This window comes from Athene cunicularia, assembly GCF_003259725.1.
Source record: "Athene cunicularia isolate RWA chromosome 2 unlocalized genomic scaffold, athCun1 chr2_part1, whole genome shotgun sequence".
Taxonomy (NCBI): Eukaryota; Metazoa; Chordata; class Aves; order Strigiformes; family Strigidae; genus Athene; species Athene cunicularia.
Genome location: NW_020799095.1, coordinates 18,949,227 through 18,971,931, shown reverse-complemented (window position 1 = coordinate 18,971,931; position 22,705 = coordinate 18,949,227). Strand labels below are relative to the sequence as shown.

Here is a 22,705-nt window from a genome sequence, read left to right as displayed (position 1 = left end):
AAAAAAAAGCAAGCTTGGTGCAATAAAAAGAATTTGAGCAGCTTGGCTAACGAGGTTATTGAAGTCTATGTTATGTTATTGGTTTTTTGTCATCAGGTGCCAGATCAGTTATATTCTAGAAGCCCCTACAGGATACGCACTTCTAATTGGAGTAGGTGGTAGTGGTATACAAAGCTTGTCAAGGCTGGCAGCATACATCTGCTTCCTGGAGGTTTTCCAAATCACACTGAAGAAAGACTACGGGATCCAGGACCTGAGGGTAAACTAATAGGTATTATTTGAGTCTGCTGAGTTCAGGACTTCAAGAATGTGTTCTTTTGTTGTTGCACAGGCTTGATAAAATCACAGGCAAAACAGTGTAATTTACAGTTACAACCCCTGTGGTTCCTGTGGTTTCCAGCTGTACCTTTTGTTTTCTTTATCTCTGAAAAATGGGCAGTCAAACGATATTTTAGTGTCTTTTTATATGCTTCCCAGAGTTTTGGTAGTTTTTCCACTTTTTCCAAGGCAGCTGCTTCACACACTACAGAGGTGTGGTTGGAGTTCTGGTATTTAAAGTTAGCCATTTGTTACAAAATTTTGCATGTCATAGCACGTGTATTGATTTTGTGGAATAAAATTGATGTGGATGAGCACAGGGCAAAATTTTGCCCTTGTTGCATGCGTGTTATTTAATCAGTTAAACTGGCCATAAGCAAAAATAATGAATATAGTTGAATGAGGTGCTCTATCAGTCTTACAGACTTGAGGACATTGCAAGGCTGAGCCCCATCTATGTGAGCAAACAGGGAATGTTTTCTTCTTCTTTTACTCCATGTGGAAAACAAGCGATGCTTCTGAATATCAGACATAGCTAAATAAGGAACTGAATATGGCCAAATTTGGTGGATGGTAGTCCTTCTGTTAGCCTTGGGCCATGGCCAAACCACTACGGTGTGTGCAGCCTGAGGCATCAGTATCTTGCATGGTGTCTAACTTCTTGTGCCTTCCTTCCCTTTTCTAGTACATTCATGGGGGGATTCCCTTGATTAGTAGTCCATTTTGATCTTTACACCTAGGTCAGGTCAAAACCTCAGCATCTGATATGGAAAACTTTTCCCTTTGGATGTTGTTCAGCAAATTAGTGATATGTAAATAAACTGAAAAAAGTAAGAAGTGAGCAATGTGTGGTCATCCACTAACATACATTTTACACTTTTTCTGTATCAGTGTTTTAACAGGATATAAGTGATTGCCTCCTGTCCTTACAGGTAGATCTTGCCAGTTTGCACATCAAGACTGGTGCCAAGAACATGCCCACAGTGTTTTTGCTGACAGATGCCCAGGTTCCAGCTGAATGCTTTCTTGTGCTGATTAATGACTTGTTGGCGTCAGGTGATTAGACCAACACATTTCTTGAAAGATCTTTTCCAATGACAAATGATCTGTGGTTTCATTGAACTTTAAAGATGTTTTTTTCTCTTTCAGATATTTGTAGGGGGAGCTTTTACAGAGGTCAAGTCAACTCATCCCACTTGAGACTAATTTGCTTAAGAAAGCATTGCCTACTGAGGAGAATAATTGCTAAGGATTATCATGCATAAGTGCATTGATTTGGGGGGAGATGGGAATCTCTCTTTGACTTAATGCCATGTTTGCTTTGATACGATTTCACTGACTTCAAGCAATGTCTTCATGACTGCACAAGTGTAACAGACAGCAATGCAGTTTCACCCATGTGTTGGAAATTAGAGAATCTGGAATATCAATGTGGGGATCTAGAGATAAAATGGAAGAAAAATGGGAATAATACTATGCTGTACAGTTGGAGAGCATCTTGAAAAAATTTTTTTAAATTATTATTTACTTTTTTGCAACCAGAGTGGAAAAAAATTTCTAACCATCTGTAAAAAAAAAAAAAAGGAACCACTATTCTGAGGAATACATAATTTGAGTGAACTTGCTATCAAGGCAAACATTTTTGTCTTTTTAAATCAATGTTGTTTCCCCTCCCTTAAAAAAAGAATCCTTCTTTTTAGATGAAAAGGTGTGGGGAACAGGAGGAAACTGTTTTGTTGTTTAATTTATTATCACAGCATAGCTCTAGTTATGCGCCTAAACCTCATTGTACTAAATATGATGTAGAAGGTTATTTCTCAGGTTGTATTGTATAAGGCTTCTCCTAACTACCCCTTTGTCTTTTCACAGGAGACGTTCCAGATTTGTTCAGTGATGAAAGCATGGACGATATAGTTAGAGGAGTTAGAAAATAAGTCTGAACCCTGAGCCTGATGGACACCAGAGAAAGCTACTGGAGCCGCTTCTGGAGTAGAGTGCAGCTGCAGTTAAAAGTAAGGCATATTTCAGGGACAAGAGGTAGTGCTGAGCTGTCAAAATAACAACGTATTTCAGTTATAACCCAGCATATGCTCGCATACTTCTCTTGAAAGGCTTACTCGCTCACATGTGACACCATATTTGCCTCTCGCATGTTACCCCTGTAATAGCCTTCTCTCTGAGGAGGCTTGGTGTACACCAAATTTTACTCCTAGATCTGGTTAATTGACTTTCTTCTTGTTCATAGGAAAGTCACATGGTTGCTCTGCATCTTAGTTTCATGATCTTATGTTTTGAATATAACAATGCATTTCAGAGAGAAATGAGGTGCTGATGAGGAATTAGTGGTGCAGTTAGTCTAATCGTAAATATGTTCCCTAATTACACATACAGTAATTCTGTATATGTAGTCAACTCTTAAACAGTTGCTTAAATAATTGAAATTTCACAGTAAATGTTAACTCTTTCTACTTTTCCTATGCTATTTAAAAATAGGAAAACAAAAATATCCATGTAGCTGTTTTCAGATCAAAAGCTGTTTAGCAATACATATTAACATAATACAACAGTTTCAACAAGTGTCTCTTAAATTCCATTTTGGAGGCAATGTTGTTGAGGAAGACTGTAGTTCTGTGCTGAAAGCTGGAAAGCAGAAGCTGGGAACATTGATTTTGGAGTGGAATCTTTAGGAACTTCTGTTTATGCAGGCTTCAGTTTTATATGTTATCTGAAACATGTATGTAGCTATTAAGAAAATTAAAAGTCTGAAAACTGTTAACCCTTTAGGAGGAGACTGTTTGGAATGGAATATATGCTCTGTACTTTCTTTATTAGACTGATCTGACTGGGGGATAAGAAGAGCCCTCCCATAGCAAGTGATTCCACAGTAGTCTTCTGTGCAGGCCTTTCCTGCTTTTTCTGAGGCGTTTAATTACCACTGATCTAAAGACCATTCCTATTTGGTTGTGAGATTTTTTTTTTAAGTTCTTACACTTTATACAATGCCACTTTCTGATTTTTTTTTTCCTCATCTCTCTTTTTTTAATCCTGCTTTAGTTTTGCTGCTGTTCCCTCCTATCTTTAATTTTGTTGCCATCACTTCTGTCCCTCTACAAATTTCTTCTGTAACTTGAAGGCCAGTGGAGACTCGTACAGGATCTAGTGTGACATATTCTGTATTGTTTTCGCTTTTTCAGACTTCGGTGACATGGTCAATAGTGGTGCTTACCTTCTGTAAATCTATTTCTAGCCAGTGCTATTTATCTCTCTTTCATGACTATTGCATTTGTGTACATTTTTTTAAAAAAGGACAGGAAAAAAATATGATGACCAACATCTCTCTTCATTTTCTTCTTTCCCGTTTCTTTCCCTTTGTGTTTTCCTTATTGCCCCAACAATTTCTTCTTTTTCTTTTCTGGTTGTTTTTGGGGTTTTTTTAAGGGCTTTTTGTAAGCCAGCTTTCAAAGGCCTTTTACCTTGCAGCCATTTCACCAGTCCCCCACTGTGCAAATTAGCACTTCTGGAGGCAAGAACAGGAGATATCTATTCATGTTGCAGGAAAGCAAAGTAGAGACATTATAGTACGGAAGTAGACATAAATTTCATGAGTTAACACACTGGCAGTTATCTGTATGGACTTTTAGTTAGTGCTAGGTGACCTATCACCTTATCCTTTCCCTAGATTTGAAGAATAAAAGACTAATAAAATGTGAAAGAGAACAGAAGGGAGAATTCAGACAGTTTCAGAATGTTAAAGCTTAGTGAAGTGATATAGACACATTTTTCAAGTTCATTTTAAAAACCCAATATCCTACACTAAACTACATTTCCCTTGTGCTCACTCATCATCTGATACCCTACAGTTCTGTTTATGATGAGGAATCTGTAGCTCAGGAGCCCAAATTACACACTGCAATTCTTTGAACAACCATAAATGTTTGGTTTTGTGTTAGTTTTGTTTGGATTGTTTTCAGTCTGGAGCTTGCAATCAGTTCTGCTGTTAACATACGGAGAACATGCCATGTATGGAGGTGCAAATTTATGTCAGTGTAAACTGGAAGTATGTCAGTTACAAACAGTGGATTGCACCATTATAAACTAAGGGCCCACAGCTGAAGTGTGTACAAGGACATATACGCACGTGAGGATTTCAAAAGCTTTTGTGATGGATGATGTAATAAATTAAAAAGGAGGAATGCTGCTTAAGCAAACAAAGCTGATGGCCAAACACTGTTAATGTGCTGACAGTGCTAAGGCATGCCATTGCATAGGCTGAGAAGTTTCTAAGGCTCACAGTGATTTACTGGAGCTCCAGAAGTTTTTCAGTATCCCATGTATCTGTGCAGTAATCCCTTTTAAATGCTCTGCACGTTACCAGAACTTCTAAAGAGTAAAGGCCAGAAGAAGCAACTATTTCTTGAAAGTAAGAATATGAAGTGTGGCCTGTCAGTCCTGTTGTCTCTTGAGCTCCATCTGATTTTATTTTGTACTTTTGGTCATGCCAACCTTTCAACATTTTTTCCAAAAATGGGAACACTGTGCCTAAATGCCTTGCAACATACACCCTATACAAACATACACTTCAATGGACTCTTCACAGCATTTCATCTTTGCATGTTTTCTGAGTTTTACATTTCCTACTAGCTCATCTCAATTTCTTCAGTGCTCTTAAACATTACCATGTATTCTAAAGACATACATGTTATATGGCTTTTCTTCTGAACTGAATCTCTGATACTTAGTCCCTGTGCAGCCAGTTTCTTCATGAGCTGCAGATCTCTACTACAAATACTTGATCCCATTTCTTGAACAAGTTTACTCATCATGTATTTTCCTCATGTTTCAAAGTTTACAGTCCCTCAGTGGACGTTGTGAAGTCCCAGCATTCAGAACTAATTCTGCTGGTTTAAGGCAATACTATTTCTCTGCAACACTATTTCTCCAGTTTCCTTCCAACAGGCAGACTTGGCTGGACTACTTTAGTCATTACACTCTTATAATGGTCTCCTCCTTATATAGTCCTGTCAGTATTCAGCTGGGTCTCCATTTTCTAAGGAACTCAGCAGTAAAGCCGTTTCATGCTTCAGCCCGAATTAATGTCAAACATAGGCAGGGCAGGTGCCCTGCATAACCACAGGCAATCTTTTCGATATTATTATTTTTACTTTTAAATAATTTCCAAATCCTTTTTCATCAGAACACATTAACATTTTTCTTGTGGTCTGTTTCACCACTGACAGAACATCTCTTTTATCTGTGAATCTGAGAGGAACTTGTGCAGCCCCATCACAGCTCAATTTTTGGTCAGCTCTCATGGTTTTCCCTTTGAGGGCATAAATACACATGCCTGTCAGCTTGACTGTTTTAATCCCATACAAGAGAACCATATTTTTAGGGTTTCTGGTTCTGTGTTAAACTAATACTAACCCCAGATGTGATTATAAGTGTTTGATTCAAAGGGAAATAAGGGTTCAAGAGATAATACTGTCTATCATTTGATCAGTATCACCTCCCAAATAATTTTTGAACTCCCCAACCAGTTGCCACCAAGGAGGCAGGTGGATCAGGGACGGACAGACACAGTCATTTCCCCCCTACCAAATGAAGGCTCAGTTATGTTATTAGACAGCCAAGAAGCTATCGAGGATTTCTAAGTTCTGTAGCACAGAACACAGCTGCTTCTGCAGTTGGCAGGATCTTACAGAGTTCCTGTTTCTCTATTAAAAGCTCCAGGCTTTTCTCATTTGGATGTCAGCCATCTCTTCTTGAGTACTTAGCTGATTTTTAAGGATACATCCATATGAGTAAATTTGAGGTGTATTTTTTGGTCCCAAGGACTAGTAGCATGACATGGCTGGCATCCATGTGGCTTAGCTTTTCACTTTCTCTGCTCACAAAATGATGGTGGTGGCATAGAGCTGGCCAGGAAGGATTCTTGGTCTGTACAGTCCCTCACTCCTGCTCCAGCACTGCTTAGTTTCTCATGGGAAAACCATGCAAGTGAGTGTGCTAACAAATAGAATGGGCCTTGTCAGCTCAGTGCTTAAGCATGTGCCAAGGCACTCTTTAGTTCATTATTATTAAGATACACTGTTGTATCTTAATATATCTTGCTCTGTTTGAAGCATTTAGTGAACATAGAGAGCTTGCATATCTGAGACAAGCAGGAGAAGATTGAGCTAAAAAATATGGTGTAAGAAACACATCTGTAGTGAGAGTGACCTGTAAGTCCCACAAAGGGACAATTGAGAAAAGAGGGTTTTTGTATTGTTAGGAGTGGTGAATGCTATGTGGAAATTGATATTAATTTCACATACCAGTTCTTTCATCCACACTGATGGTCTTCATTACTCAGCTGTGCAAATTTAAATCTTAAAAATGTCGGATAAAATACTTTTGCAGTGTCCCTCTCAATCCATGTTCCTTTCAAAGTATGGGTGAATCTCAGAGAACTTCCTAAATTTTCTATTACTATGTGAAATACCCTCACTGTAATATTTATATCCTGGTTGTCTTGAAAGAAATGAAGCATTTCTTACATAAAGCATTTCCTATCCTTTTTTTTTTTTTTCCTCTCTGTGAAATTAGACTGTCGTTTACGGCCTTGGTGGAAGAGAAATGTTTTCAACGTATGACCTTCTTGCTTAAGCAAAGATTGTTCAAAATGTAGTCAGTAATAATTACTCATGTAAAATAATTAACAAATACATAGCTATGTAATCAGGGTGTTATAGCTAGCGTTGTACTGGCATTTCCTGCCTAACAATATAATATAGTAAAAATCAGTCAATTCTAACTTTGTGTTTTAGAGAAAAGAGGTGGAAATTATAAATAGTGTATTTGAATTTGAACTCTAACACTAGCTATTCCAATAAGTAATTTACTGAAGGCTTGATAAATTGTTCTTCTAAACTTCATCCTGACACAAAAGTACAAAGATTGTGTGTAGGTAACTAATTTTCCTATTACTACTTTTTAAACTGGATTTAATTGCTTCTGTTTGTTCTCTGCAAGGTTGCTAGAATTCAGATCTGCTGCTGTTTTCTTTATTATTGGCTTTTGCGGATCCTCTCATCCAGTTGATTTCTTCTTAGCCTTCATAGCAGTTCTTTTCAACTGTTATCTTCTGGTTTGTAATCTGCACTTGTGAAATTACAACTAGGTATTTGAATATGTCTGCATTGCGGGCAAAAGATTGGAATACCTGTATTTCATGTATACAAAGTTCACCTGTCTTTAAACTAGCTGTTTTCAGGAATGTTCACAGTATAGTTACAACAGTTGAGTCCAGGGCACTTACTCAGGTATATTTCCTTTTTCTTGGTTGGGATTTCCAGCTGAATAATCCTGGTAGGACCAAGTGTGTGCCTGTTATTCCTTGCAAAGACTTTAACTAGGACTTGCTTACCATGTTTAGCAACTTGTGCTAGATGTGCTGTTGCTTCAACTGTTTCTCTCCTGTTTGCTTTCACTTGTCACTCTGTTCGCCTTCTGTTCCTTACTCATTTGTTATGGAAGTTAACTGTTGAGAGGCTTTTGCGTCCTGTGGTTATCCACATGAGCTCCAGTAGTACCGTGCTGAATAAATGTGAGATTAGAATAAAGATTTGAATAAACTACTATAATGTACTCTTTAAAATTTTCAAAAATTTTTTTAAAGGGTGGCCAAGGGCAAGGAGAGAACAGATGAGTCTGGGTATGACTTAGTAAATCCAGAATTTAGATGCTAGGGTAAAGTTAAAAGTAAACAATCCTGAAAAGTCAGTATTATCTTTCCAGGAATCTTCACTTCATGTAAACTAATTCAGCTCCTTATAGATACAAGTAGTTCTTTCAAAATCACTCCTAACAAATTACATAGGGGAGAAGATGCTTCCTCTATCCAAAAGTTCGACATGAGATTGATATAAATAGGACATAAATAGTAATTATTCCATACAAACAAATGTTTAATATTTAGGGAGGTTAAAATATTACTTAAGGTACAAGACTAAGGAAAGCACCAAATTCTAATTTGTGTTTGGCAAATGGTCCAAGACTTTGATTTGAACTCTTCTTGCAGTCCAGTACTTAGAGACTTGAGTCCAGATATGAGCAATGTGAACAGTGTAGGAAGGTGTAAAAGATGTAACTTCTAGCAAGACTGTGTAAGGTTTGCAACTTTGAAGTGTGATAGGTGCTGTATCAAGGACACTTGTGAGAAGCACATCAAAGCAGGGACAGATATCTCGAGGCTCTCTATTACTGCTGCTGCTGTAGTAGGGATGGTATGTAGGTCTGAGAAGTTGGCTACTATGGAAGAAGAGAGGAGAAAATGAGGTGCCCAAGCATCAACATTGCTTGCCATGCCTCTGATATTATAACTGAACATATAATTTTATCAGAAAATGAGGTGACATGAATGAGAGGCAGAGACAGTGTCTAACTGAAGGATACGTGGTATAACAGAGAAGAAATTTCAGAAAACTCACAGAAGTGTCCAAGGTCTTTGAGACTTGCAAAACGGACCTAGCAGATTCTTCATGTACATTTCTTCTATGATTCAGAGTTTTGGGGTGGAGACCATTTATTGTCTTTTTTACAGAATCACGGAATCAACTAGATTGGAAAGGACCTTGAAGATCATCTAGTCCATCCATTAATCTAACATTGACAGTTCCCAACTACACCATATCCCTCAGTGCTAAATTGACCCGACTCTTAAACACCTCCAGGGATGGGGACTCCACCACCTCCCTGGGCAGCCCATTCCAACACCTAACAACCCCTTCTGGAAAGAAATGCTTCCTGACATCTAGTCTAAGCTTTCCCTGGTGCAACTTGAGGCCATTACCTCTTGTCCTTTGCTTACTACTAGGTTAAAGAGATTTTTGAATGGTTTTGCTCTGTTTGCCCTTCTTTCTCATCAGCATGATAAAATTTTGTGGTAAATTCCAAGATCTTTCTGTAGTCTTTGTACAGTTTTAGTGTCATTTTCATCACTTGGCTAGAATGGATTTCTACGTGAACATTTCTGCCACTTGCCTCTTCATGTTGAATACGTTCAAAGTAGATGGCATTTTCTTCTGTACTTTAGACCAACTTGTGGATCGGCCTGTCATTGTAACATCCCTAGGCAACCTGAACTCCACTGTGTTTTTGCCTGGATGTCTACAGTTCTGCCTAAATTCTTGAAGATGGGGAACATTAGTTTCTTGCAAATATGAGAGCATGCACTGCTGTTTGTAATGCTTGCAGGAGTCAAAGGTCCCAAGTGATTTAAAACCAATGGTTTCTCTTCCTGACACATTCTTAAGTACTTCCTAGGTAAATGTGCAAATCACCTGTTGTTAGAAAAATGTTTACATTCATCGAAGAGGGGTGCTTTTCTCTGACAGTAAACGAGATCAGTAGGGTGACCAGAATAACTACAGTAATTCAACACTCTGTTTTAACATGAAATAGTCCTCTGCATCCCATTCCACAAGACAGAGAAAAAATGTGCTATGAGCTCTTGTATCTCAGGGTAGCTGGTAAGCATGCTGGAAATGAAATAGGTATTGGTGAATATCCTCTATTTAGAAATATAAAGAAGTAAATGGACTAAAAAATAGTGGAACGTGCAGTTACTTCACATGGAGTCTAAAGCATGGGCTTGGGGGCTCTAATTTATGGAATATTTATGATTCACTCACCAGTAAAGGTTTCAGTGAATTCTTCTCTTTTATGCCCCATTTAATATTTTAGTCTGCATCATTTCTCTTCCTGTCTGTCACAACATGGGAGACTTATCATTGCTTCTGTTTGCCTTCCATGCTTCTTTCTCTTTCTGGTCTGTCTGTTTTTTTTTTTTTTTTTTTTTTTTTTTAAGAATTTCACATCTTCTGCTTTTTGCCTCCTCTGTTTCCACCACGGCTCCCAACAGAAGGGACCACTTGTGCTTTTCTTGCTGTTACGCTTGGCCACATAACAGCCTTCTGAAAATGGTATCATTGATCTGAAGCCTTGGATAATCTCAACATCCCACTCAGTTTGTGCAACCATGAGAAAGAAGTTTTTGTGAGACCAGTGTTTGTGGCCAGAGGCCATATCTTGATTTTCCTAAGGATGGGAATGCAAAAAGGACATACCCTGTGATTTAGCATAAAATCCAAGCTTTAAAAAAGGTGTAAATGTCCCAAGAAACAGTTTGTCTTCAAGAGGGTTTTCTGAATAATGGTAGATTTCCTTGTTTTGACTTAGTTCTGCTGAAACTTACTCATCTTTGTTCATAACTAAAGGTTAACTGCAGAAATTGTTGTCCTGTGTTTTCCAGTGCAGAGATGTATTTTTTGAAATTATGAGATAGTGGCAAGTCTTTTCCATTTTCCATGTAATCTTCTTTCCAAATACCATAGAAGCTTTTTCCATCATTACTATCTCCTCAGCACTTTCTTGCTCCTCTCTGCTTTAAAACCCAGTGTTGTCTCAGGTCAACCTCCTCCTTTCTTCACTCTGTTTTTCCTTCTTTTTCAATTTTCTGCTCTTCTTTCTTTTTCATCCAGTTTTCCCTTAATATGTAATGTCAGTTCCTGATTGCTTCAGAGGCAGAATCAACCTGTCACTTCCCTGGCATGATTGACTGGACTCTGTCCTGACTCTTGTGGCTGTTGGGGAAGTGATAAACTCTTCTGATACCATTTGGATGTTTTCTGTTGGAATTAACAATATCGATGCCATATGGTTTGGGAAGCCCTGTATGGCAAAAATAGCTGATTTCTTAAGAAGCATATAGGAGAGACTCCAGTCCTGTCTTAACAGCCTGATGTCTGTCATTTTGCTAATTAGCTAAAAGCAAATAAAATCCCCAAAGCACATGCAGTAAGTAGGCCCACAGATACAACTGGGAGGCTAGAATAACCCTTCCTTCCCAGATGTGAGTTGCTTTGTGTAGGCCTGGTGATATTGACAGCAAATCACAGATTCATTATCCTTTGAATATTTTACCCTACTCTTGTTCTTACACCCTTTTCCACTTTTGTAAAGAATAGTCCTTAAAAATTCACATACAAACTAAGATCCAGATCTCCTTTTCTTCTCTTTCTTTTAACGGGGTTGCAGTGTGTATTAAAATGGCAGGAAGTGGCTTGAATAGACTTAGCAACTCAAGAACTGGGTTTGTGCCACCGTGACCAGCTGAACGTGCGCCTTCTGGCTGTCTGTGTGCCAGCCAGTCCCTGTGGCTGCGTTATTATTTATAGCTATCAAACTGAGTAACTGATACCAACATGGAGATAGGGGAAGGAAGCTGCAAGTGTGCTGTGTTTGTGCTATGGAAAGGGAGTAAAACCTGTTTGCCCGAGGTAATATCCTAGCTGACGAAGTTTATTAGCTGCCAAATTTGTTTTGGAGCCTCAGCAGTGTGCTGGCCGGTGCCAGGCCATGGTTCACTGCATGCCTGTCTTTGATCGCCTCAACTTGCCATGTGATTCTTTTCTCTCCCTTTTCCTTCCCTCCTCTCCGAAGGTCGTTCTGTGTTTCTCTCCCGCCGGTGCCACGCTGGGAGCGCAAGCTGGGAAGTTCCCAGCCATAGTTAACTGCACTGCTATTGACTGAATTTATTTAACCCTTTTTGATACAGCTAAGTATATTCACTAGTGCTGTAGCAAGTGAGGCTGAAATACTGCAGTGCACACAGTTCAGGCAAACTAAAGAGTTTTCTCTCTGTTCAGCAACTAATAAGGTGAAAATTTCCCCTCTAACCAAATGGCAAATGCATTTAGAGTTTTAATATCTGGACAATTAGTCTTTTTGTTCATTATTGATCTGTAGTGTGAGTTGTTTGTTTCTAGAAAGAAGCAATCATGCGTTAGTGAGTTTCCTTTCAAGGAAAATGAATTTTCACATATTATTCTAAGAGTTTTAACAAGCTGCCTCTGTTGTCCCATCCAGCGTGGGTGGGACACTGCCGTGCTGGCAGTGACGCTGCTCAGGTATTTGTTGATGAAGTAAATCACATAGATCTAAAGATTTACTTTTCTTCAGTAATTGCAGTTGCAGTAGTTTCATTCCAGAGTGCTATTATATTTGGAATTTGTATAGGAGGATTTTTATTCATGAGAGACTAAGGATTTCAGGAATGCCCAAGGAAGAACTCTCTGATTTTAGTCAGTGGTAGCATCAGTCCCTGGGCAAAGCTCTGCATAAGAGACTGATGCATTTACAGCATTTTTCCTACATTCAGACCGATACAAAATACATGGGGGTCATTGTGAAATGTAGCCGAAAGAGAGGGAAAGCTTGCAGGGATGCCTGGGGCTGCTTCCAGGCTATCCCACAGGCCTTTCCCCTCCCCACAGCTTGTGCGAGGGAGAGGGGCCGCGGGCATCTGCGGCTGCAGGGAGCTGTACCCGCTCTCCCATGGCATACGGATGCCTCCTATAGGGCTGCAAGGGAAAGAGAGATTTTTGCAAATCCGCGTCGTTCATATTTTCCATCAGCTCCTTCTGCTTTTTAACAGCTCATGAGAGATTTAAAGTGTTATTACGGTAATCTGTTGTCTGGTGAGCTGGGGCGGGGGTGTATGATATCCACTTTCATTAATTCTTAATGTGATACCAATTTTCAGATTGCCATTTATTTGAAAGAAACTGATAGCATTACATGGAGAAAAGAGAATAGAATTTCTTTTGACTTAAATATATTATTTTTTTCACATCCCTAACTACTTATACTTTTCTTCTTTGAAAATACATCTGGTTATCAGAATTTAGGCTTTTAATATTGAAAATCTTTTCTGGGTTTTTTAAACTTTTTTTTAAATTTAAGCATTATGTTCCTATATAATTCATTTTTTAGATATTTAGCAAAGATTTCACTGAGCCAAGCAACTGTTGATGAGTTTCTTCTTCACATTTGCATTAACTGCTCCTGGTAAATATCTTTTCTGTTCAGTTCCCAGCAAGTGAAATAAATGACAACTAACAAAATAACATGACACTATTGACAGTGAGTCAAGCTTTCTTTGTCATCAACATACATAAGGCAGTAGTGAGTGCCTGAGTCATATCTGCGTGTGCAGCCGATGAGAAGACGAACAGACAAGACAGCAGTATGCAAAAACTATTAGGAGGAGACAGGGGAAGGATTTCAAAATTATGGAAAAAGTGAACCCAGAACAGACGTGTTGAAATAACAGAGAAACTATGACAGTGTTGTGGGGGGAGAGAAGGGGAACTCAAGAGAGAAGAAAAGCAAAACTGAACTGGAAAGGTAGGAGAGGTGTACAGCAAAGAGTCTGAGGAGGAGCAAAAGGGAGGTGAAGGGAGAATGATCACAGAAAAGCAGTAAAGGGAGGCAGGCCAGGAGAGCTGCAGAGGTGTATTAGGATATCAAAAGAATGAGAGGGGCTGGGTGGAAAACGACCACCCTGAAGAAGAGGGAATCTTAGCTGCAGTCTGTCATCCCCTCTCTGTCACAGATTTATGGGAGGTGGTCTCCTTTCCTCTCACCTCTAGTGCTGGTGTGTTAATACATCATTTCACTTGCTCAATTTTAGATATTTCAGGAAATATTTTGCTTGTTCTTAGTAGAGAAATCTTGTTAGCCAGGGCTCATGGACCAACTGGACTTCTGAAACATACCATCATCATGCTGTCCCTTAGGATGAGCAGTGCAAGGTCTATTGCTGAGTGATTATTTTAGCATAAATGATGCTTAGCTCTTAATTGTCCTTTTTCAGAGTTTAAAAAAATACAGCAATAGGAATTGATAGATTTTGTTGTTGTTGTTGTTGTTGTTCATCACTGTATAACAATATTACAGATTATTTTTAATTAGCCTAGCTTGAAGTTAAGATAATTATTTTTTATTTTCCCTCTTAAAACTTCAATACAAATATGACATCATATCTACATTGCTTTAAAAGAACCTGGAAAATTTCTGGGTTTAAGTGTTGAGAGAAGATGAAAAATTCATGGTGGCTGTTGGAGTTGAGAAGGAAGTCTTGGATTCTCTATCTCTTTATCTTCAAACCAAATCTAGGCACTTTTCTGGAAGATACAGTTTATCCAGGGAAAGGGGGGCAGATTGAGCTCAGCAGGGAGATGGTGAGGTGCAACATCAGTATGTGATCTGAAGGATGCTGTGAATGCCCCTTCTGGCCTGGGTGAAAGCATCTGAACAGAAAAAACAAGGGATCCTGCCTAATTATGGTGCCAGTTGAAAATAAGTCCCGTGAGCCCCTTTTCACTCAGGACATTGGTTAGTGTGGGGGTTAAGAACAAGACAGTGAGTTCAAGGATGTGTGAGGGAAATGGAGAGTATCAGAAATTTAATCAATTTGGATGTCTTTGATTTCTTGGGAGAAAAGAAAGGGAAAGAGCCCTCTTCTGTTTCAATACTCAAATTGCTAAACTTAATTTTAAAAGAGCACAACAAAAGAACACTGTGCAGCAGTTCTGAAGTCCATGTACTGAGCTTAACAAGCTTAAAAAAGTGACTTCATACCTCATTTGCTATAAAACGTGATCTACAGTATTTTAAAATAACGTCTCTGTCTCTATATTCAACATGACAGGCAATCTCCCTTACTTTCAGCGGGTGTCACACATCAGCACTGAGTACAGAATAAAAGAACGAGGATTGTTTTATCCATCCCTTTGAAGATAACAGCAGTGAACATCTCTGCTATCTCCTTTGAGTGCCTTGCTTTTGCTGTCTTGTTATGCTGCTTCTCAGCTGCTTAACACCAAACAGCGCACGCACACTGTTAAACATACCACAGATAAACTCATTATGCTCTTAGTTTATCGTACTCCAAAGTATTTTACAACATCTGGTATGGCCAAGAAGCAGCAGGAAGTAACATTTTTTGCCTTCTCCCCTTGCCTCTTAAACTCCCCACTGTCCCCCCCATCCCCTTCAGACAAATACCAGCTTGGTTTTATTCTCAGTTTTGATAACTGCCTGCAGGATGCATTCAAGATCAGTGACATTGTCTTTTTTGCTGTTTGCTTGGCATGTTTCAGCTAGCTCAACTTAACTATGAGGAGTTAAGATTTCTCCATTTAGTAATAACTTATTTTACATCCTGAGGAAAGTTATAGGGAGGACACAGGCAAAACTGTCTAAACTCTATTTGTAACTTGTATTGGGGTTTTTTTGCATGCTTAAAAGTCAGTCAGCCAAGGCCTAGAATAGAGAGACTGCATACAAATGAACAGACTTCACCCTTATATTTTCTTTCAGATTGTATATAGGCTTATTGCTCAGTAGTCTTTAGGACTATTGAATGGTTTTGATTTGTACCAGCCTAATCTTCATTATTGGCTGCAAGCTACTTTATGCTTTCTAGTGAACTGCAGTTAAATCAGATTTTGTTACTGCATCAACTGTTTTTTGTTTCCTTTTTTTTTAATAAAGAAGGCTAAATTAGCAATAATAATTTCCTTTGCCTACAACCCTGAATGAGCATATATTGAAAAGTACAATGTAGTATTAAAAAAAAAAAACAACCTGGAGATAAATGAATGGCAGAATAAATAATTTATGCTAATGAAATTACTGCAATTAGTAGTTCCACAATGACCCTTTTAAAAGCCACAGCTGTTAACGTCAGGAAGTGCTGTCACTGCTGACCTTATCATAAGAGAAAGTGACAAATTGAAAATGCAGGGAAGACCAATCCTCAAAGAGGTCTGTTCGGGAACGATTAGTGTTTTCTGAAAACCAGTGTGAATTACAACCAGCTGCTCTCTGGCTCGGCGTGTCTCCCATGCTGTGCCATTTTGTTAAGCTCGATAACAATAGTTATTTTGCCCCATTGAGACAAGTTGTCTCAGGCCACTTCCAGCTCTACCGGAACCCACTTCTTCCCTCACTGATTTACAAATGAAACTGTTGTTAGAGGGCTTTTCAGGGCTGCTGAGTAGAGACCTCTCATAAGGATCATGTGTAAGGAGGTTGTCTTTTGCTAGGAAGAGCTGTACTGCAGGGTGCGTATGTGTCACAAACAATGAAAAAAGGAGAAAAAGGCTGAAATGCATTTCAGCTGAAAGCCAAGCACTGCTCAAATCTGCATAAAATGTCCATTCCTGCTGACTAGCCTTGCTTTTACAAACAATTTTTTAGAGATGAATGTATGCTAGCTTTGCCTCAAGTAATGATGTTCTGATTTTTTTTTTATTTGTAAAGCAATTTATTTCTGCTTTCTCTAAATGCAAATCATTCCTTATTTAGTCCTTGTTTTAATTTCTGTTTTTGTAATCATAGGTGAAATAAGTATTCTTTTAAACTAGCTTTTAAAAGTCACGAGAAAATAATGAGGTTTCTTACTGAGAAAAATGGCAAGTCTTTCTGCATCAACCTGATTGTAATATTAATGATGCAGGCTTAAAACATTTAGCTGCCTCAACAGCCACTCATGAGCAATTTTCCCAAAGTTTCCTAAGCATTATTGACAATGCTTTGGTAAATTATGTGTGACTTTCCTAAGAGTTGGTGTAGCTCATTTAATTCATATTAATTGATTTTTAGGCTTCCCTTGATTAATTGAACTGGGTTCATCTTGTACAGAATGCAATAAATAATCATTAAAATGAGGGAGATGTGACTCCACAAATTATAAAGTTTAAGCATGCTAGAAGTCACAGAGGACAAAATGGAAGTTAGTTACAATGATGGAGTTTAAATGGGTTTCCTTAGTATTTCCCTGTTAATTTTGCATACAATACTCTTGCTTAGACATGTATATGTATATTATAGTGATATAGGTAGTATATTATAGTAATATAGGTAGATAGAGTCCTTTAAAACAAACAAAAATTAATTTGGGGCGTTTCTTATTTCACCTTTATCCTGGAGAAGTATACTCTTATTCAAAGTAGTGTAGTAGTATCTTGTATTTGCTAGTTCAGTTTTCAAAAAATTTAGAAAAAGGACCTTTGAGCTTTAGTTCTGGAACTAGTCTCTTTTTGCTGTGAGAGGTGAATAAAGACAAGCATTTTACTTCTGCATTTTTGCTCAGAAATGCATGACTAAATGACCATCTGGAGCTGTTTTAAATATGCCTAGCTTGCTTTGGTTATCATATAGTATGTGAAAAGAATATTCCTGTCTCACAGCTGCACTTTCCTCCCTGTGATGAGGGAGAAGCCCCATGCAGTACTGTGTGGCACCCAGCTCAGCTCCCTGGCACCCCAGGACTGCTCTGGGATCCTTTCTGCGGTGTGCTGAGATTTGCTTGGAGCTGGAGGTATACTTTGCAGTTTGATGCCTGGGTGGCACTGTAGGGAAGGGTGTCAACTGTCACAGCTTGGAGTGACTCTGAACTCCATTAAATCATAACTACTTTTCCAGTCAAATACCCCTTGAAACTGATAAAAGGTCTCCTCAGTACAGAAAGGTTGCTGATTTTCTGACATTTTATGCTATGTAGAGACTCAGCTTTCAGAATTGCTCCACAGCAGTCTAAGCCTGCCCTCGTAACAGGTTATGTTAGTTTATCGCTGACTTTGACAAGCAGAGATAAGCAGGGACTTGTACAACTTCAGAAATATAAATCATGGAGTCCAGTTCCATTTAATCAGAAGTTAATGGCATAAATGCACTTTACTCTGAACAGGAATTTGATGATACATAAGGCATGTGGGGATCAGTGTGATTAGAGTAACCATTTTATTGTATTTCTTTAACCCATACAGGATTTTTCTTAAACAGGATTTCCAGAGGTGAAATAGAAAATTTGTATAGTATTAACTCTTCACACAGCAGTATAGTGACTGATATAATCTCTGGCTGTAGCTTGTAGGAGTATTTATTTTAAAAGTATGTTGAAGCACTGAGCTTCTGTAGTGATGAAAACTTAATGAATGCCAGTGCAGAATTAGTTAATTTACATGCAAAAAAGTTGAGGAAGGATCATTTTGGTTTAATGTTTTTACATGCTGACAAAATTATGTTTAGGATAGACTGGAGAATAGTTTTGTGAACAAACCATCCTTAGAAATGTAACCTTCTCTGACTTATATAGATACACTTAATTCTGGAAACATTTCTTTGTTCCTATGGTTTCATTTGTTCTTGTTCCTTGGGTATGTTCAGCCACTCATCCAGGACTCCATTTGTGATTTCATGGCTTATGCCCACACCAGTGTGAGTATGCTGAGTGCCAAATATAATTGTAATGAGAGCTGGTACAATTACACCACTCCAAAGAGTTTTCTGGAGCAAATCATGCTTTCTAAGATCCTTCTAGAGAAGAAAAGCAAGGAGATGACAGGACATATTGTCACATCTAGCTCAGATGAGGGAGATAGTGAATGGCATGCAGAAGCTGAATGCAGGAGCTTTCCGGGTAAACTGTGAAAGTCACAACATTTTCTTTCATTCTGTATAAATACTCTTGGGTTTCTTGCAAATAAAACAAAGTTGTCACAGAACCTTTTCATTAAATTAATTAGTTGTGGGGTGACATTTTTTGTGTTTCGTTGAAATTGCCTGATTTTGGAAACTGGGGTGTTTGGTGTTTTTTTTCTTTGCGTAGAAGCTCTTTAGCCTGTCTTTGTAAAGAGAGGTCCATCCATCTGAGCAAAGACAAAGTCTGGAGGGAAGGGAAGTGTAGTGGGGCCACAGTAAAAGGGTGGGAGGGGAAATAGATGCAACAGTAAAAGCCAGGCCATGGAGAGAGAAGATGCAGGTCTGTGTGTGGGGATTTTTTGTGTGGCCAGTGACCAGCTGTGGGGTAATGAAAGCATGAGGGACAAGTGTGGAGCCTTTCCATCAGCTGTTGTCACCTCCTTGTGGGGTTAGTGCCATTTCACACCCAGTCAGTGCTTCTGTCTGTTCATTTGTGGCTGGTCAGTCTGCAGAGACAGAAGGGAGAGGAAACTGCTTTGAAGCCTTTCCCCCACTCCACCCCCTCACGTGTTCCATAATCCCTTTTGAAAATGCAGAAGACAAGCCACAGTCAAGTGATTTTTTTATTAAAAATAAAAAGTCTGCATGTTTTTATAAGAAACTGCAAACGAAATGCTCAGTTGCAGTCTTTGCCTCACGTTGCCTCTTGTTGCTAATCTGTGCGATTAATAGTGGGAGCTGGCTGGTTTATTCCCACTTTGCCACCTGGAGACCTGCAAAAATAAATGCTCAACAGAGAAGGGTGACTGTTTTTTTGAAGTCCATCTTTAATATGGTATCCCATGCTAGTAAATTACTAAAATGCTCTTTCTGTCTGAATTCTGATTTGACACTGACCAAAAGGCAATTTGACAATTTCAGATGCTGCATGCTGTGCTAGCAGACAGAGCCACAGCTCCTATCTATCTAGGTGCTTAAACACTGAACCATTTTTATCCTGCACTCTAGAGCTCTACACAATAATATAAAATGCAGCACTCTTTAGTAGGGGTTTTTTTTTCAGGAAGAAAAAGACATAAAATCAGCTCAAATAAATTGAAAAAATAAATGAGATAATTTGGGATCTTTACAGTGATCTGTTACAACTCAGTATTACAGCTTTATCTTCTCATCTCAATGTAGCCAAATTTTGAAAAGGTAGATTTTGTAGGTTTTGTAAGATTTCAGGAGCCCACCAAACAAGACTGCCCCTCAACATTTTCCATGTGCTGAAAATTCAAGCCCTGTAATATTTTTCTTCCTCTTTGTCTTATCACCTCTACCCAGATCAGGGTAACAAGAGGCCCCTCTGGTTAAAATATAGGCTTTTATCACGAATAGCTCCAGATAAAATGCTTGTAGGGACAGGGCGGGGTGGGGGGTGGGGGAAATTTAAACCACAGGTATTTGAAACAATTCCTTTATACGTGGAAAGATACTGTCACTGGATGTTTTGATATGGATTTCTCACCTGGCAGGCAATAAATCGCTATTTCAGGAAGCTAACAGGTAGTCTTTGTTCATCAGTCTGAGTCTGTCTTAACCTTTCAGCAAAACTCTGCTGGAATTATCTGCTCAGAGTGATTGCTAAGCATTTTCCATAATGTCCTTTTGCTTTTACATTTTCATCTTCACTAGGTGCTGCAGCTGGGCCGTGTTGAACCACTGAGACACCTGGTTGCAAACACAACCTCAGCAGTTGAGTGTCTCAGGGGAACTGTGGGGTCCCTGGTGGGAGCAATTAGGCTGTTCTTAGTAAATTCTTCATATCAACAAAATTCTGTGAGCTGCAAAGAAGCAGCTGTCAAATGGAAACAAAATAAAAAAGAAAGAGAACGCTTTTAGTACTAAGACCCACAAAACATGAGTTTTGTTTTCAGTTCAGCTTTTTGGGGCTCATGTGATATAATCTTTTCAGACCATACCTAAGGACCTTTCCTCCTGAATAACGCATTACCTTTTGCCCTGTAGGTAGAAGATCTAAAATCCAAACTTGCTTCTCAAGAGACAGAACTGCAACTGAGAAATCAAGATGCTGAAGCTTTGATTGCTAAGATAAGGTTTCAGACTGAGAAAGTGATCCAAGAAAAGACCACTGCAGATGCAGAGGAGCAAAAGGTCAGTCTAATTCCCCATTTAGTGCTGTTGAGCTATATTTAGCACAAAATAAACCTTTTTAGGTGAACAGTTTTGAACAACTTCCTCTCCAGGGAGCATAAAGTCTAAAGAATTATTATACTTACACGTGTAACAGCATTTCACACCGTGATTACCACTTGACCTTTCTTTACATTATGCCTTTTCCCAACCTTTTAGCTGTTTTAATGAGATGAAAGAACAATAAATACTGAGCTCATTCAAGCATTTAATGGATGTGGATCTTGAGAATCAGACCTATTTGTTATACAGTAAAGGTCAGAGAGTCATCTCTGAGCTCTTCAGATTTCTAAAGGCTCTGAGGCTCCAGGTAAATTGAACAACTCAATTGATACAGAAGTTCATTCCAGTATCCTGTAATATTACAAGGTGCAAACCTTGAATTTTAAGATTATAATAGCATTCCTAATAATATGTGTCACCAGTGTTGAATCTTCTTTTTGCTCTCAGTTCAGCCTATTAACATTAGTTATCAACATCCATGTTGAAAACACAGAAGCTCACATGCATTAGTGCTCACCACAGAACGAATAGAAATAATTTCATCTGGACTCTAAAATTTTCATCTCCTGTTATAAGCACAGTTTTTGAAATAAAACACCAGCAGTATGGAATGCTATAAAATGAAGTTCCTCTGCCTCTAAAGTCTGAAGAGCATATTCAACTCTGGTATTTTGATATGAGATCTGATGTACATTGTGTCATTTATCAATATGGCAGAGAAAAATGTTTAATTGACTCATAAGAGTTGTTAATGCCTGATTTGAGCTATGGAAACTTCAAGTTGCCAAGAACTTTGTAAACAGTTTTCAGATACTAATTAACAGGGAAGACTATACTGTATGAGCAATCAAAATAGTCTTTCATTCTCTTTTATTTCTTAAAGCCTTCTTATTATTAGGTGATACTTAATACTTTTCTAGTGACCTTGTGTCTCACCCTAATTTTATTGAGGGAAAAGTGATTTTTGAGACTGACATAAATGAAGACTCGGTAAGGACCTTTATATTTCTCTGGATTATGTTAATTATGGACTTCAGCCTTTTGCTGATCTGTATCTTATACAGGACTCAAAAATTGCTATGAAGTTTAAAGTCCAAATAGTACAATTAATTAAACTTCCACAAATTGGATCCAACAGCTCAACATCCTTCCAAACACTCTTCAGTGGTGCTTTTCCTGTATTGGTTCCATATGCTTTTGATGGATTTGGATGATCAAAATACACCCTTAACGCAACTCTAATTACTTCATTAAACTACTAGGTGAAACACACAGAGTGATTATCGTGGGATAATCACATCTTTGGGCCACTTTGTTTCAGGGATAAAGTTCAGCACATGACGCTAATGATTACCGTACTCCCCTGTTCATTGCTTTATTGCACTTCTGAAATGTTTTCATTGGAAATAAAAGTGTCATTTTGTGCTACATTAATCTAAAACTATTTCATAAGGCTGATGATGGTTTCTAAACATTAATCTTCTGTAATTTTTATTACAAAAAGAAAAATCAGTGAATGAGAATACATCTTCCAGCTAAGTAATTTGTGAATACTCTTCATAACTGATTAAAATTTGTCACCCTTTAAAAAATTATTTTGACTTTCCTATTCTATAGATTTCAAGCTGGAGTTTATAAGGGAGTTTTGAGTTTTACATTAAGCTAGTAAATACCTTGGAGGTATTGCCTTAGAGTGAAGCATTACTTAAGAAAAGGTGGAGAGTGGAAGTCGCTTTAGATCAGACTCATCAGGAAAAGTGGGGTCAGTCTGGATGCCCCATAAATGTGGCAAAGATACATATCTGTATAGTAAGCAACAAGAGTCTGACTATGAACGTGACACTGCTAAGGTTTTAAAATAGTGGGCATTAACACT

At 38.4% G+C, this 22,705-nt stretch overlaps 1 protein-coding gene across 1 annotated transcript in view; it reads left to right on the top strand.

The window, feature by feature from the left end:
* Positions 1 to 22,705, top strand: part of DNAH11 (dynein axonemal heavy chain 11) — a 129,585-nt gene that overhangs the window by 67,911 nt on the left and 38,969 nt on the right. Inside the window, 7 exon segments of the mRNA XM_026843087.1 lie at positions 65 to 259; positions 1,251 to 1,374; positions 2,188 to 2,330; positions 11,800 to 11,886; positions 18,376 to 18,570; positions 18,572 to 18,628; positions 20,641 to 20,791. Of these exon segments, the coding sequence (XP_026698888.1) occupies positions 65 to 259; positions 1,251 to 1,374; positions 2,188 to 2,330; positions 11,800 to 11,886; positions 18,376 to 18,570; positions 18,572 to 18,628; positions 20,641 to 20,791 (952 nt within the window).